Source organism: Parus major, chromosome 7, assembly GCF_001522545.3.
Source record: "Parus major isolate Abel chromosome 7, Parus_major1.1, whole genome shotgun sequence".
Taxonomy (NCBI): Eukaryota; Metazoa; Chordata; class Aves; order Passeriformes; family Paridae; genus Parus; species Parus major.
In genome coordinates this window covers 11,864,491-11,882,539 of record NC_031776.1, presented here as the reverse complement: position 1 = coordinate 11,882,539, position 18,049 = coordinate 11,864,491, and the positions used below count along the sequence as shown (strand labels likewise).

General features: G+C 42.9%; 1 protein-coding gene across 3 annotated transcripts in view; it reads right to left on the bottom strand.

Annotated features, from left to right (window-relative positions):
• KLF7 (Kruppel like factor 7) overlaps positions 1-18,049 on the bottom strand; it is a 66,298-nt gene that overhangs the window by 5,356 nt on the left and 42,893 nt on the right. The window contains exons 3-5 of one of the 3 annotated variants that reach the window (XR_002001983.1): positions 9,447-9,570; positions 2,182-3,134; positions 402-2,069 (exon numbers count right to left, since the gene is read on the bottom strand). Coding sequence is in view for 1 of the 3 variants with exons in the window: in XM_019007553.1 (XP_018863098.1) it covers positions 3,083-3,134; positions 9,447-9,570 (176 nt within the window). In the remaining 2 variants the exon portion in view is untranslated. Of the gene's footprint in view, positions 1-401; positions 3,135-9,446; positions 9,571-18,049 lie in introns of those variants that run through there. The other 2 variants (XR_002001982.2, XM_019007553.1) reach the window with 2 other exon arrangements.

The following is an 18,049-nucleotide window of genomic DNA, read 5'->3' as shown; positions in this document are numbered from 1 at the left end:
TTAAGGTTTGTATACTACCGATAGCACGTCTAAAGCCAGGTGTGTTCAGATGGCAAAGGAGAATATTTATGCAGGTTCACAGCCAATGAATATCGTAGTGGAGAATTTGAGAGCATAAAGTTTAGCACACTACAGTAAGGAGATTCTAGGATTCTCTTATACTTTTTTTAATTTAATGCACTCACTGGATGTCTACAGTTTCACATAGCTGAGGTTTCACTTCCCATTAGACATCTTCCTGAGGGGCAGCAGAGGGGCAGCACCAATCTCTACTCTCTGATGACCAGTGACAGGATCCAAGGGAATGGGATGGAGCTGTGTCAGGGGAGGTTCAGGCTGGACATCAGGAAAAAGTTCTTCACCCAGAAATTGGTCGAACACTGGAACAGGCTCCCCAGGGAAGTGGTCACAGCCCCAAGCCTGCCAGAGCTCAAGGAGCATTTGGACAACACTCTCAGGCACATGGTGGGATTCTTGGGCTGTTCTGGGCAGGGCCAGAAGTTGGACTTGATGATCCTTGTGGGTTCCTTACAACTCAGGATACTCTGTGATTCTGTGATCTGGCAGGATGCTCTATATATTCCAACACAAATTGGATTCTAGGGCCCTCAGTCCCAGTGAAACAGCTGGGTGGAATGGCCATAAAAAGTATGCAAATACAGAAGTAGAGAAATACGAGATTGTCAGCAAGCAGTGCTCTGCAATTTTTAAATGTATACATATATATATATAAGCATATATATATACACATATAGAGTATAGTTAGTTTTAAATCTTTGGAATAAATTCAATTTTTCTTCTCTCTTTCTTTCTGACTTACTTTCACTCTCTCTCATGCTCTTATCATGAATATTACATCATTGTCCCTAAAAGATGGTTAGATTTTGGTCCATATTTCATGCCATATGGGCCAGACATCGTATTTCCCCCCTGTCCCCAAAGTGTTCAGTTGACAGTCACAGTGTTTTGTGAAAACTGTGAGGAAAACCAGCATCTTTTGAATAAATTCAATCTCTCACTGGAACCAAAGGTTGCAAAATGCTGAGAATTCAAGTGCCAAGGATCCCAGTGGCAGCTCTTAAAAACATCTATTGAGTTTCTTGTTTGCTTATTTTTTCCCTTAGAGTACAATTTTACCTCCCAAAACATAAATTAAGGGAAATATTTAACAGTCAATGAGTCAAAACAGTCAAAGAAGGGCAGTTGGCTAATACATTATAAAAGAGCAGCAACCATTTGTGGACCACGCGCTATTTTGTTTCATTTCTAGACACATCTTGTAGGGATGGTCCGAGAATATACAAAATATACAACCTAATGACCACCTGCCTGCTTGCATAGGCCATTTTTATGGTCCTAAATGCAGTCTTTGGAGTCAGGGCCAGTGCCAAATAGGTTCAAATACAAGTTATAGCAATACATTTTTTAGGTTTTTTTCCTTTTGTAATGAAGACTTTAATCCACTTTGAGCCAAAGAAATCAAATTATCAATATGACGGAAGGGTGAGCATGAGACCTCCACTTCTCCTTGATGGTTCACACCGTAGGCCAAAAATGGACCTCTAGGTTAGTAATACTTTAGACCAATCCAATTTCCAATTTGGAAATGCCTCACTGCTGTATGTAAAATCCCTTCCTTCCCCGCTCACATGGTTACATTTTTTCATATAGGAGTGGGCTACAGCATCAACTTGATAAACAGAAAAGCAGGACTTTGATAATTTCTTTAACAGGCTAATGCTGAATAGAGCCATTGTACTTGGAAGAGGTTCTTGATTTCCTACTCAGAGACTGGAGTAGGATTTTTAGCTTGGGGGGTTTTTTTGTGTGTAAGATGCTCAACAAATAGGTTAAATTAAAACGTCTGCAGATGGTCTTTACAGAAACAAAAGGCAAATGTTTTAAATTGGTTAATAGAAGAACTGCAAGAAAAAACAACATAATTCACCACTAAATCACCATGGGTTGTGGCTAATATGCTCACATGATATGGAAGGAATCCTGTAGTCATGCCTGTGTGGCCAGTCCCAGACAGATATCCAGGTGAAGACAAGGAGTTCTGAAGATCACTTGTTTGTGGAGAAAAGAGAAAAAAAGTTTAAGCTTCCAAACAAGCTTTTAAAGTTTTTTGTTCAAAAATTAAAAAAGAAGTCCTAGCTATGGCAATAAAGTGAGGCTTACAGAGATATTAGGTGCTGTATCTCAGGGGTTTATCCCTTGGCTACTTAGCCATCGTGGCAGCAGCTTCCAGAGTCCCTAGTGCATATGTTGTGCAATAGCCAAAAAACCCAAAACAAGACAAAACAAAAAAACCAAAAAAGCCCACCAACAACCAAACAAAAATATAATCCTCCGTGAAGTCTACATAAACTCAGGCCAAAAAGAGGATGTTTGTGTCACAAGTGTCACTCCACAGTCTACTGCCATTAAGGCCACTGGTATTGACTTAAAAGGATCTCAATAGCTCAGTTCTAGGAAGAAGAACCAAAACCAAGACAGGTCAAAGTGTCTGTGAGAAGTCTGATGCACTGAACATTAGGAATTCTCAGAGAAAGAACAAAAAAACCAAGAGGTTAATTTTGGCTACCAAACTGGGATTTGGTTTTCTAGGTCATTGTTTTCCCCCCATCTATTTAGAAAGAAAGTTAGTGCTACAAATATGCAACTTCAAGACGCCATATTCTTCTACTGAGTTGCACTGAGAAGCAAGTTAGATAAGCCCCTCCTACTGCCGTCCTGCAGGGAAGCCTCCTCTGTTTTCTTTGATTTCCATTGGCAAAAACAGGAAACAAATCCAAGAGGGATGAAGTACTGTAAATAATTGTTCTTTTTCACTGACTTCACCTCTATACCATTTCCTCGCCTGCATCTTCTCCCATCCAGCTGGGGCAAGGCATAAAAGAACCGATGTAGGTATTGAAGTATAACTGGGTGCATGACACTGTGAGCATGTGGTCCCTGTACAGAGGATTACATGGGATCAAGTTCTCTTCTCGTGTTAAGGTAGCACGTTGTAACTTCAGTTCCACTTTCATCTCACAACACTTAGCCCGGATGACATCCATGCCAAGATGACTGATATTTAGATGTGTCTCTTCATGTGGAGGGCAAGGTGATCCGACCTGGAAAAACACCTGCAACATAAAGCAAGTAGGAAATAAAATAAATATAGGATTTTGGAAAACAGGGTTTCTGGTCCTTCCTTGTTATCTATAGGAGAAGATCTCAGTTTAAAGACATTCCTTGGATTATCCATGGATCACCACCAAAGCCTGTGTGATTGATGTGACTATGGACTGATGTGACCTCTGTGACCATGGATAGGCAACTATCCTGGCTCTTCAGCAGCTAAAGAGGCGACTTTTATCCTTTCCCTATTTCTCTCCCTCTCACTTCTTTCACTGAGTCAAACATCAGGGAAGACTGCTCATCTGTGCACCTGTACTATAAAACCAAATATTTAGTATGCGTGTGTTTGCATATTAAAAAATAAATAAATCCATTTTATTCAAGTACTCAGCAACACCATTTTTAAAAATACCAGCTCTCTCAAGTGCCCACTCGTCGAAAAAAGCACCAAAGAATGCTGCTAGTTTTGAAAGCTGAATTCTCATTTCTATCTCCAAACTGGAAGGAAAACTGCCTCAGAGTTTGGAGGCTGACAATCCATCAGGCTTCATATCTTTTCCTTCCTTTCAGCCAGGAATCTGGGTGGTAATATGTGGATTCTGATGAGTATTATCTCTCTGAAGGATGTTGACAGAAGATATTATGCCTATTTTGTAAGAGTGACAATTGAAAGACAGAGAAGGCAAGGAAGCTGTAAATCACAGAGGTGTGGTAAAACCAGGGAAAAAAAAAAGAAAGCCAGGAGTTGGGCTTTCAGCTTCTGTTCTTTATCCACAAAGACTTTTCCATCTCATAATAAAATAGAATGTTTTGTGAACATGTAGCTGGATCCTGATGAGATAGACTCCCTACCCATTAGATATGGGATTGAAAGTACCAATACATTACACCCACTATCACAGTGTCATTTAAGATACATATGGTTCTGCAAACCACAGGAGAAGCAGGCAGTGGTTCTGGCTGCCTACCCCAGAGCCCTAAAATGGAGACCTAAAATGCCACAGTGGCAAGACTTAGACACACTCAGAAATCAAACTTCTACTAGAAACTTCAGTTGATCATTTAAAATCAGGAGATTTTCAAGTCGCGTTCAAATTCTGGCTTACCTTCTTTCCACCTTAAGCCACAAGATACTGGCCTATTTATTTTAAAAACATTTATGACAAATATCACACCAACCCCCACATACCTGTGGCTTTTGAGTAAACTTGGGTAAGCTCAGGAAAAACTACTTGCAGAACTGATTTGCCTGGTATGTCTTTTCAGTGCTCCACAGAAGCAGAGTATAAAACTAGCCACCAGTAATGGTCTGAAGAATATCCAAATGGCTTATTGTGAGGATCAACATAGTTCACATATGGGCACTGAGTGTATTTTTAAAAAAGCTGTAGTTGAGTGTTTTGTAGTTTTCAGAAAGAAGAAGCCAAAGAACAAACTGAAGAACCCCCCAAAAAAGCCAATACTTATAGATAAAAGAAGAACAGTCAATCTAAATACCCAAATGAGAAACGCCCTAAGCAGAGAAAGGCTGAGAAAGAGAAGAACAATAAAAATTAAGCTATTTTAAATAGTTAGGGGACCTTTTCTGTCCTGCTGAAGCATTCCACTGCACATGTAATCGATCTGCATCTACACAGAGATGAGTGACCAAGAGGTACATTTTTAAGACAACGAAACCTTAAAACAAGACAACTTCCACAAGAAAAGTTATTTACTCAACTTCTGTGAATAAGCAATGAGCATAGTTCTGCTCAAGCCATCTCTACTTGCAGGGCTTGCAAGGAAGTTAATACCTTCAGAATGGCAAAAATTAAAGACTTCAAAATAGGATGGAGGAGGCATTCCTCCCAGGTCCTACATGAGGCACAGCAAGACACACATGAATCTAACAATGGACACTGTGCTTTTGACACAGCAGGCTCTGCAGAGCTAGAATTTTCTAGCCCCAGAGTGACAGAATACACCCCTGGACCAACGTCTCTCTCATCAGTCTTAAACTGAGAAAGCAGCATGCTCTGGCTACAAGGGCTGCCAAAACAAAACAACAGCTCGAGTGGCTGCCAAAAAGACATGCACCAGCTGGCACTTCAGTCTAGGACTACTCATAAGACCCCCACCCAAGCACAGCTTTTCCTCTCCAATTGTCTCTTTCATAGAGCAAACCCAGGAAAGTGTATGCTGAGTCACACCACAGCCAAATCTGTTAAAATGATAGATTCAGTACATTGTTTCACATCAGTAACTACCGTATTAGCATCTATAATATTTTTATAGGTAATAAAATGGTACCATATTTGCTAGTTTATAGCTAATAAAATAGTACAATACTAATTCTTGACATTCTCCCGCTGGCTAATTTGGTTAGTTCTATCTCTTGGTAAGGCTGGTGGATGTGGGTATTTATTTTCAACTGTAAAACAGTCTGTACAAAATTTTTGCAGCTAAATCACACTGTCAAAAAGCCTATTGATTACTGGACACACTTTTTTTTTCTTTCTGGGACTAGAGGTGGCATTGGAAGAGGCTCCACGGGATAAGCTATGAAAGGAAACTACTCTCTTGAGAAATCAAGGAACAGGGACTTGCTGGTCTCTAGTCCTGCCCATGACACGAGACTTTGCTCTGCCCCTCTGGCTCTATACCTCTTTCAATTCCAGAGCAGCTCTGCACATCACACGTGGGCCCATCACAGCCTTCTCCATCATCCTTCCACAAGTCTAGCTCTCCCTAGAAAGAATAGTTTATGCTAGAGTAAGACACTCTAATTATAAAAGTCATACAGGGATGTGTGATACACAAATTCCCTGCTCCCAAACATGATTCCTTCCTTTCTCTTTTTGCTGTATCTCCTTAGCAACACGATACTGCTTGGCACTGAAATCTCTGAAGAAGAAAAAGGGAAGGTAAGTACAATGAGAGAGAATGTATTGCTCAGCCACCTTTACTACCAGCTGTGGATTTTCCACTGTGGGATGTGTTCATTCCGGCTAAGTGCACTCTTAGCTTGCTATCAACAAGGAAACCATGTGCACATGTGCACATATGCAGAGAGGAATACACATCTCAACAGTGTGGCACTAAGCTGCTGTCTCCTAAACATCTATTTTTGTAGAATCAGCAAGTGCCATTACCCTGTCAAACTCTTCCACTTGAAGTGCTGAGGGCTTGCACTGTGTGAGGAACAGCCCCAGCCTGCACGTCTGAAGACCAAAATTCCTGTGGAATGCTAATAACCAGCATAACTGGCATCTGGAAGGCACTAAGGACTTCTCTGGGGTGCTTTCCACAGCACTTTAGCTGATTCTCCTTTCTCTCTTGCTGCCACAAAGCCACACACCATTTGTAGTACACCTGATGTTACTCCAAGCAGTGGTAGTTTGTCAGCAATGAATAACAACATGATCTGTGGGCTGCATGGTGTTGGGATAGGGCTGGGACAGCAGAAGAAAATCTCATCTTCTTACCTCTTTTGTTACAAAATTGACTTCTACACAAAGAACATTAACAGTCCTTTGACATTGGTCAGAAGGTGAGAGACACAAGCACATCTAAAAACAGTCTTGGAAGAGAACTGCAGCCAGACTGTGAACAACATCCCCCTCTGCTATCTGAATCACCCCCTCCATCCTGTTTGCCAGGATACAGCCTTCAGCTCTGAACAACACACATAGGATTTGTGCTACATCAGTGCTGTTAAAACAGCTCCAATCAGCTCCTTAAAACCTAACAAGCCAGCATGTCTGAGAGTGGCCACAGCTTCTGTCAATAATGGTGAGTGCAATAAAGGTAGCAGTTCAAATACAGAAAATTTGTTCACCAGCTGGAACCCTGGCTCAGGAATGCCCATCTTTAGAAGTCTGCCTAAATGGCTAAAGGCAGTTTTAGGCTTGTGTTTCAGTGCTTGCTTGAGGTGACCTCTGCAATAGCTGGTACCAAAGGGGCCTGAGAATGAGAAAAGAATGAAAAACAGTAGGATGGCAAAGTGGAGCAAAAGAACAGGCACAGTCACTCCAAAACCTTGCAACAAATAACTGGGAGAGTAAGGACAAATCTGCCTCCTATCACCATCACCGCACACAAACAGTATGGGCAATAGAGTTTAACAGTGCACAATCCTCAGCACTCTAAATTTTGTTAATTATGTTTTTCCTTCATCTACAGATTCAGAAGAAGAGCAGAAATGCATTAAATGATTACAGGAATATATCTCTTGACTGCAGTGATCGAGTTTGCTGCCAAAGAGAAAAGCTAGGTAGAAAGGGATAATATGTAGAAGGAGAATAACGAACACTTAACAAAGAGACCAAGGAGTTGAAAATACTGGCTGTATTTCTTTAGATCTCTGCTAAAAATATTGTTTGTCCTGACACAGAAACCCTGGGGCTGTGTGTATGTGTGTGTGTGTGTGTGTGTGTGTGTTTGTGGGGCCACTCGGAGGAAAGAAAAGAGAAAGGCCTCTATATTTAAAACAGAGAACATAATTGTTCTCATTCACAGAAGTGCTTAAACAAAAGCAGAACTGCAGAGGTCCCTACTTGGCTTATCCTGTCCGTCATTCTGAGCAAACAAAAGATGATCCAGGGATAAAACAAAAGATAATCCAAGAGGAAGCCCTCCGAGGGGGAAGGGGGACGGGAAGAGGGGAGGCAAGGGCAGAAGAGCACTTAAGGAGATGAAGCTCTTGGAAAAGCAGGATGTGAAAATGATCAAATTTCCTTCCCATAAAAGGATGGGGTCCCTTGTTTATGTCCCACACATCCTCTCTCTACGCATATTCTCTGTTGGTCTGGTGTACCCAGAGGCTTCCTAGAGGCTTTATTGTATTACAAAACGTTTCCTTATCACAGTCGAGAACCTTAGTGCTGCATTAAAAAGATGGGTAATTTTCTTAAGCCTCTTTTAAAAATATATATAAATAGGATTAGCTGGATAACATGTTCAGATGCAAGCACATTATTTGATTACTCAATAGTGGATCCAGGTTTCACCCAGGGCACTGCCAATCTACAGCTGGGGGGGTGAGTGGGGGAGAAGTGCTCATTGTTCGATTCTGTCAGTGCTGTCAAGAGTCATTACAGGGGTAATTGCTTTTTCTCCACCCTGATTTCTTATCAATTGGGATTGGGGATGTGGAGAAGGGTATTCTTTTGGGTTTGTTTCTAAATCGAAAGAACCCAGCTTTCAAAAACACTCAGCACCGAGCGAGGATGACCAGATTTTTCAGAGAAGCTCAGTATTTATTGAAGCAGCTAAAGCAGCAAGGACTGTACAATGCAATGGTGGTGAGCGGCCGTGAGGGCGGCTCTCCCGGGGAGCTGCTGGGTGCTCAGCTCACACCTCACTTCTGCATGCCCAGAGCACTGCTTCGTACCAGGCTCCTCAGGATCCTCGGCCCTGCACACCTGTCAGGCTTTCAAATCTGGCCCCTCATGGAATGAAGGCGCAGAGTATTTCCCACTTCAAACAGATGTCAAGAGTGAGATTTAAAATTGTAGGAAAAGATTCACTAATTAGCAGGAATGTGCAGAGATCACTGGTCTTACACAAAACAACCCCATGAATTCGAACGGTAAAATGTGCCTAAATCACTCTTAGGCTTTTGAAAATGGTGCTGTTTGTTGTCTTTTCTTTAGGAGCCTTGGACTCAGTGCTAAGAGAAGACAACGATCATTACAGAAATTAAATGCTGTTTCCCCAGAGGTTTCCTATAGATTTGGATCACTTGTGGCACAACAGCCACATAACTGTGATTCCTCCTGCCATACACCAATGTTTTTGTGAGGCCCACCTTGCCAAAATGTGGGTAGCCAGCCGTGGTGCTTGGGATAGTCCCTGAAGCAGAGCAAATAGAGGGAGTTCTGCCTTTGGGAGCACAGCAAGTTTATACAGGATCAAGAGACAGAAAACTGGGGAGATGCTTTGTGAAGTCCATCACTGAAATGGTCTAAGGTCCTCTGGATGTCTTCTCGGCTTTAAGAGTATTAACAAGAGCTGCCCTATGAACTGAATCCTGTGCCCACAACAGACACCAGCAGGGTTCAGTCAGCCCTACACCTGATCCCACATTTCTGTGCTGTGCTGTGGGATGGAAACAGCTTAGACTGCTTAGGAAGAATTGCCCATCTGCCAGCCTGCCTGGCCGCTGAGGCAGAGAGGACAGGGCTGAGCAGAGGGTCCCACCATGGTACAGAGATCCAGGCAGTGGGGTAGAAGGGGCCTCTGTGCTGGCAGCCAGGTCTCTTGTCTCTGGGTATTTGATCTGCTCCATGCCAGCCACAAAAGTCCACACTTGAATGCCACGTTAGGAGCTGCATTACCTGTCACAATGGTTGCATTTAAAGGGCTTTGCACCCGTGTGCTTTCTGTAATGCCTCGTGAGCTCGTCACTCCGTGCAAAACGCCACTCGCACCCTTCCCACGAGCACTTGTAAGGCTTCTCACCTGCAGAGGGGAGGAGAGAACAGTCAGCATGGCAGCAACATTACTGAGCACTCAACTTGAAAGCCCCGTGTCTTCCTTCCCACCCTGCTTCTAACCCATTTGGTTAGGTTAGCCCATCACACAATTCATGGTCAGTGTGGGATGAAAATAATTTAGGGCTTGTGATGTATTTTACTGAGGATAGTTCCAGTCCAGATTTTACCACAGCTAAAATTCTCGCACAACCTTATATCTTGTTTCTAACAAAACCAGCCAACTGGCCTTTGAAGAAGCCCTAAGAATGTTCTCAAATACCTAGGCAGCTGTGTGGTGAAGCTTGATTTTCAAACAGCTTTTCAGCTCACTCTATCCTTGCCAGACGTGTTACTGTGGTACCTGAGTGACTGTATTAACACCTGAACATGGTACAGGTGTGCACCACCCCTGACTGACCACCACTACTGCATCATACACTTTACCCTGACTCTATTTACCCTTTGTGTGGCCAGCCTCACATCTGTTCCCTTCAAACATTCATGCCTGCTGTTCCCAAGGACTGTACCTTTTTTACTTGCTTCTCACAACAAAATTTACTCCTAGGACCAAGAAATTATGTGGCAGGTCATCCAGTGTGAGAGGATACATTTTTACTTCTTTGAATCGGCTGGTCCTTCAGTCCTACTACACCTTCATCAGCTGTTATTCTGCCCCAAAATATTAACAATACCACTGAAGGTAGTGAAATGATGTAGTGGTAAGACAGAAGAGATTCTAGTCTGCTGGTAGGAGTTGGACTCAATAATTCTTGTGGGTCCCTTCCAACTCAGCATATTCTATGACAGATTTTCATATCTAACTATCTTCTAGTGCACATCAGTCCCTGTAGATCAAAGTCTGACATGGTGAAACATCTGTGGAGTCATTAACATCTTCTGATGAAGAATCCCAAGTCATGACTCCCTATTCCTTACTCAATGCATTGGTGTGCATTCAAATTTAACATCTCCCCCCAACAACCAATGCTCCAGTGCATCGCCTCCTATATAAACTCCACGTCACTCTTCCCCATGCAGTCAGTTGAGATAAAATTCAGACAAGAAATCACTTTCACTACCAAGCTTCTACAAGATTATTACTTATTTATTTGTTCTTAAAATTGCTAAGAAGGTAATCTTAAAAAACACACCACAGGCCACACCAAGGCTGCAATCTGTAAGACTCCTCTAGGCCAGTTACATGAAACAATCACTTGACCACAGCAGACAATGCAGAGACACAGACTGCAATATTTAGTACGTCTATTCAGCAAGCAGAAGAGTGAGATCTGGTTATAGGAGACCTATGTATATCATGACGATGAACTGGAGAGGCAAGAAGAGCAAGAAAAGGGAAAAGGGAAAGAAAATTGCAGAAAAATACATTAAAAAATGCTTTTCTTTGGTTTTTGAGTTTCTGCAGACTTCTTGTTGCACAGGCAGCTCTGCTGCCCCAGACAGAACAGCAGAATGGGCTGAGACCTTAACTGAAGTTGAGCCATTTTACTGGCCTCTGAGAAGTTTCTTTGGCTTAGTAGTTCAATTAAGTATTCATTGGAATGAAGCTGAGAAGAGGGGGCAGCAGCTGGCAAGACTACATCAAAATACCCATTTATCCCACAGTCCCTGAATGAAGAAAGGCCAGCCTGGATGACCCTGGTCCAAGTCACAGTCCCCCATGGGAAAATGCCCAACAGGACAATGGACTGAGCCAATAACACTACCCCACTTAGAATGTGCCTGCTTGGTCATCTCTGCAGACTCACCTCTTGTTCCTTTATTCTTCGAACAGGATTACTTCAGGAAAATAAGAAGTTAGAATCTTCTTCTTAGTGAGCAAGGCACTGGTCTTGTTTCTGGGCTGGTTACTCAACTGTACCTCAAACACTGTCACCAGTGCTGGCTCCATGCACTGGAGCTCCAGTTGCAGCAGTCTCCCCCCAGCTCTTTACACCCTACCTGGCAAACAGCATCTGCTCTCTTCAGAAAAATGGGATTTCCCATGCCTGGTCCGGTGCCTGTGATGGAGCACCAGTTTTGTCTGAACAGTTCATGCATTATTTTAAAAAGTTGTCAGTAAACAAGCCTCAATGATAAAACAGTTCCTTGGTTCTCTGACGCTCTCTAGTGCCTACCTTAGAGTGGAGACAGCCAGGCAGAGAAACTGCCTTGCAGCACACTTGCCACACGTGCTGCAAAGCAAATGCAGAAGACAACTGCTCAGCCAGTCTGAAGGATACAGTCATCTACAGAGCAGAAGGGTGAAGGAAAAGCATCCTGGGCTTTCTGTGAAATTATATAGGCTACTAGAATTGGAGTTTGGCTTGTTAAAATTTGCCAAGAGCTTTGAATATGCTGTATATAGGTTACAAGGAACAGAAAAGCCAAGCACGCTTACTGGTAAACCCACAGAATGACACATATCTTGGTAACTTGCTGCAGGCGCTCCTCTCCTAAGGTTCTGGCTCTGGCTTTGCACAGCCCTGAGCTGAGTTTTGTTTTTCCTTTGTAACCCAAGCCCTATTCAGCAAAATGTCAGACAGTACCTCTCAGTGCTCCAGACTGCATGCTGCCATCTACGCTCCCAGTGCACAAGGTAAATGCAAAGGAGCAGAGTGACCTTTAAAGCCATGTCAGACGGCTCCTTGACCCAGAGACCTCAAAGAGGTTAGATTTCCTGCCCTCCTGCAGCTACTCAAAAACACAGGAGGGAAGGAGGAGAGAGACCTGCTTCTCTCTGTATGTAAAGACTAAGAACAAACTGCTCCTTTAATGGCTGCTTTCACCTTACACGAAGTTGAAATGAAAGTGTATCTTGCCAAGGTGCACATATGTAGAAAGCATGGGAATGAAAAAGAGGGGAGGATCCTCCTACCTCCCTGCTGGCAATAGCGGGGAGAAAAAACGGGAAGGATCCTTTCCATGTGTTAGGCTGTTCCTCTCTTATTCAGAAGATTAGTGAGACTAAAAAGATACATGATGAAATCTTCCTCTGCTGAAAGCAATGGCAAAAACTCCTACTCACTTCTACAGGGCCAGGATCTCCCTCTTTTTAAGAAATTAATTATGAGCTGCAAAATCCAATTAAAAATAGGAACATCACGGAGTTGTGCCACACTGACTCTAATTTCTCAAATTAAAAACTACACTTAAAACTTGTGCCTGCAAGCCACACCCGGGAAGGAGGCTCTACTCCTTAAGTCACCTTTATTCAACACAAGGGTCTGGGCAGTCCTTAAACAAATCCATAAATCCACATTTATACAAACACACTCAATGGAGGAGCCAGTCCTCATCCAAAAAGAAGCCAATACCTAGGAACATGTTAAATTCTCAGTTCTTTCAGTTCAGAACTTACTCCAGGCCATGGGGCTGGTTCAGATTCCACACATCCATAACCACACCTGGAAGCAGTGCAGACACATTCAAGCAGTGAATGATGCAATTTTCCTAGATGAGAACTTGTATTGAAAAAAATGTATCATTTGCTTATGGAAAATCTGTAATCAACATAGAATACTGGCTTTCAGCTGTTTCTACTTTTTCCTCTGGGAGTCAGAGACACTACCCAGTGATTCCAAGTTTACTGACCTGTAGTTTCCATGGGCAGCACGTGCATCAGGGAGCAGTTCAGCACAGTGAAGGAGAGCTGCAGTGAGACAGTGGGTGCACAGGACCCAACATCCACACTGTGCATTGGAAGGGTGTTATTTCTGGCTGGCCACAACCTTGTACTGTGGCCTGAGCCGGGCCGCAGGTGATGCATGCCAGCTGTGCACTCACACAGCAGCTCCTGGGACAGGAAAAAAACCCCATGTCTACACTCTGGCCAGAATGACTCAAAGCACAGTGAATGGGAGCAACCAAAGCCTCATCAAAAACGGGTCACTTGATCAGCAGGAAACACATCAAACATCTGAGTTGCCTGATGAGGACCCTGGAGAAGCAGCCTGCACACACCTGCTTGTGCACAGAGCCATGTGCTGAAACCTACTGGTCTGGAAGGGCTGTATCACCAAAACAGTCCTACGGAAATGCTGTTAGCCTTTCAGATGTACTTTAGGGTTTCAGGCCATCGTTACTGCACGCTTCTGTGAAGCAGCCTCTCTTCACTATGGCTCTGTCCTGTGGTCCATACCTCATTTTAACCTTTTCATGTTCCCAGAGCACATTTTATACTGGAATGCTTGGGGAGTATGCTCTCTGTTCCACTTCTGTTTATGGCACCTGACCCAACTGAGCTCTTCCTCTAAAAATACCCCCAAAGCACATTTCAGTACAGTCTGGCCCTCCATCCTCTATATTCATCCAGCCTGGTCCAATCTGGTAACTGGAGGACAAAGACGTTTGAAAATTTATGGAAAACATGCAATAGTGAAGCTAAAATTATAAGTCATACCAAAAAATCCACCAGTAGCCCTGAAATCGGGTCACTAATCCTTTTGTCACTAAGATGAATACAAGACTAAATATTAGGCATCTAGTTACAAAAATAAACAAATGATTGGTACAGCTTTCTCTGGAAAGCCAAAAATTTATCATTTGAAATATGAAAAAGCCAAGCACACAATCCCATTTGCACTTCTGTGCCAAACATATATTAGGTTTCCAGCAACACATGATGAGCTGAGCTGTAATGACCACCACACTGGTCTTTGGAACTTCTCCTTCCATTTTCCAGCCTTGGGCATTCTTGGTGAGTTTTGTCTCATGCAGTTTTAGATATTGAAAGCCATCATCTGACACTACCACCTATGGCATTCTTTTTCAACTTAATGGGGAGGCAAAGGCATGGGTGAACTGTGACACATCATACCCAGGCAGACTGGACTTGGAGGTGAATTTCTCTACTTTGATGGTGCAGGGGGCCAGGCAAGCAGATCAGCTGCATGCACCTGCATCTTTGCTCTCCAGGCACAAACCAGAGAACATGAGGTTTTTGCTCCAACACATATTTAAATTGTAAACTCTTGTACAAACCTTCACAACAAGTATTTCCTCACAAAACACACCCGTGGGGATGTTGTCTCTTCTCAAGATCCAGAGACCCCCTGCCCTTGCCACCTATCTCCCATAGGCATCCTTTAGGTCCCAGACATATTTCTCTATCCAAAAGTAAGGCAGTGTTTTCTATGTCATCTCAGAGAGGCTGTTTCAGCAGAGTGATTAGTAGAAACAGTTACAAGACACAGAGGTACCTACTCAAGATCAGCTGAGGACACGATCACAAAACCACAGCACACAGTGGGCACATTATGCTTCTTATAGTTGGATTATTTACTGTCAATACCAAGGGTTAAAAAGTCACGAGTGCACTCTTCTACAGAAATAATGAGATTTTAAAGAAGAAAACAATAATATTCAGATATAATTTGCCTTCTGCTCTGTAGATATCCTAGGGCAATGGTTTTAAATCTCTCTTTGCAGCCCTGCAGGCTAGGAACATTTATTTTGAAATACAGAGGAAGAAATTTTCTCTCTATTTTCCGAATTTCAACACCAGTGATTTTAAGAAGAAATCCCTCCAGATTTTGGGATGTGTACAACAGGGATCACAGAGCTCCAGTATGATGGGGTGAAACCCTGTCTCCATGCAAGTCATTGGAAAAATGTTCATTAGGCTCAAGTTTCACCCTGTATTTTTATGGAATTGAAAGCAAAGATATTATGACCATCCATCCATCCATATCTATTTCCTTACCCCAGCACTCTCCTGCAGGGCACTTAAAAAACAATCAAGTAGTTTAAGCTCCCAGTCCTGCAGTGAGGCTTCAGAGGAGAATCACAGTCAAAATCCTTGCTGATACTTCTCTGTGCTAAAATGTGGTAGTGTCATGGGACTCCTTTAGTCTCTTGACACGCCTTTGTGATTTAGCCAAAAATGTTTAAAGAAACTGAGGGGAAACCCCCAAATTCTGCCTTTATGCATATTTTGAAGGTCATTCAAAGCAGACATTTGCTGCACTGTGTTTGAAGAGCTGCTTAATATTACACAGCTACACAAAGCTAGCATGTGAAAGTGTGCTTAAGAAAACAACAGAAAAAACTTAGCATGTGTTCTAATCCACAGAGATTTTTTTATATATAGTTTCAAAATCCAAGAAAAAGTTGACTGAAACACAAATATTTCCTTCCTTTTTATAATCTGCAATTTAAAAACCATTTAAAATGAAACTTCATCTAAAAGTCTCAATGTCTAAAAATATGTATTGAAAGATAGTTTCAGCAATACTTGTTTCAAGACTGATGTTCCCAGAAAACTAGACAAACTGTAAAATTACAATTGAAAAAAAGAATTCAATGCAAGATTTCTTGCTTGTATTTTTCCTATAAGGAAGCTCTGGGGGTCTGAGCTGTGTGAAGAAACGTGTGAAGAATCAAGTAGTGCTTTTAAAGAGTGTTTCAATAACTCTCCTTGCTAGCCTAAGAGTGTTTTAATGATTTTTCTTGCTACCCTTCCTGAGAAATCCTTTTGGGATCTACTGTTCCTGGGCTGGTGAGTGGGACCATGCCGTTGCAGGAGCAGCAGTGTCACTGCAGGAGGAACCCAGGCATCCTTCAGAGGCCAGTGCCTGTGGGGATGCTGCTGCTGCAGACACAAATCGCTCAGAAGTGCCAGAAGCTGGTGTGGTTTTGGGGGAGAAGCAGCCCCCCAGAGCACCTTGCAGAGAAATGCCAGGCAGGCATTCCTAGCTGCTCTGCAGTTTATGATGAAAGTCTGCCTCAGCACAATGAGACGCCTAATGTGGAACTTCCCATTACCAATATTTTATATTTATGTAGCACTCTTCATCTCCAAGGGCCCCTGAGAGCTTTACAAGCTACATACATGGCATACCAATGAAGCCAAGCCATAATTCTTTTAATTAGCCAAACATCAGCACACAGCACATGGCGCAACAGAAAATGTTACTGGTCACTCCTCTCTTCCTATGTAAAATGCTATATGAGATTTAATTCTCCTTAACACCAGTGCCTGTCTTCCCTCATTACACATACACACTTTGTCAAATGTGAGACACAGAAGAGGAGCTACTCCAGACCTGCTCCCCACTTTCACACCAGATTCAGCACGTTACCATGACATGGCTCAGGCAGCGGCTCTGCTGTTGAGGTTACAAAAAAAGCTGGTGAGCAGCTGCAGTCCAGAGTACAACAACATCAGCCGCTTTTTAAGATTAATAAGTTCATTTCTTTAGCAAAAAGGAAGAGCAGGCTATTTAATACACACATCCTCTGGAGATCAATGCTAATATCCAAGCGTATGTGCGTGCAACCCATCAACCAGTAAAACTAATTACAAAAATCAATTTCAGATACTTTTCTGAGTCTTTCATTCCTCAATATACTCCTAATTGATTTTTGTTGGAGAATAGAAAGCCTAATTAATATTTTTATTATTTAAAAGGAATGCAAAGGAGGGGGCAATGGTCAGTGCTTAACTGGCCCACCAATGTTTTCTACGCAAAAAAAAGTGAAGAAAAAAATGAAAATTGGCATTTTATTCAGCTTTGCCACCTGCTGGAAAAATGGAAAAGCCTTTGAAAGGGTGACAAAGCACAAGAGAAAAGCTGGCAGAAGACAGTATGGGGCAGAAGAGGAATGTGACAGGATTGTGAAATACACAATGTGAGAAGGTTGTACCTATTTTTAGAAGGGCAGGGATGATCAAGTGTAAAAGCAGTACATTTCCATGAATGATGTACAGCTCCTTTCATCCAAAAAGGTCAGCAGTGCCCTTATAGAGAGGTGACTCTGATCATATCTATATTAGATATGGGGGAAAAGAGGTTAAGAATCAGACCCAATGTCCAATCAGTCTTTCTACAAACTTCAAAGCTCCGGATTAGTTCCTAAGGGCCTTGCCAAGGCTTGTCTACCAAGCCAGCAGCAGTCTTCAGCATGTAGCCATTCAGGACACAAAAAGAAACCAATTTTTGCAGCATTATGTCTTACGCACACGCAAGCACCTAACACACATCCACAAAGCCCACTTGCCTAGCTGAAAAGCAGAGAAAAGCAAAGCATGTAGCAACATTCAAAGAAATGGAAATGTTCCATTTTCTACTCAAGAGGCTGCATTTAACAAGCACACACTGCCGTCCATACTGAGCCCTGAAGGAGGGGAGGAACGCCTGGCTTTATCTCTTTGGGTCTGTGCAAGGCTCCCATTGAGAGGGATAAAGCCTTTGCAATGTGCTCCCCGTTCAAACCCCTCTCCACAGCTCCTCTTTGAAGGAAGCTCCTGGCTGGTGTGGAGCAGGGCTGGGGGACAGATGCTGGTGCCAGCCTGAGCACACAAGCCCAGCTTCTGCCCCATTAATTGCCGGCACACCCTCCCCTGGGCCGGGCCTTGGGGACAGTAGCAGAGCAGTAGGGACAGGCAAGCACCCGGCAGTAACACCAGCAGCAAAAGTACACAAGTAAGGCTCCAGAACTAGGGAGTGTGGAGGGGAGAGGAAAAG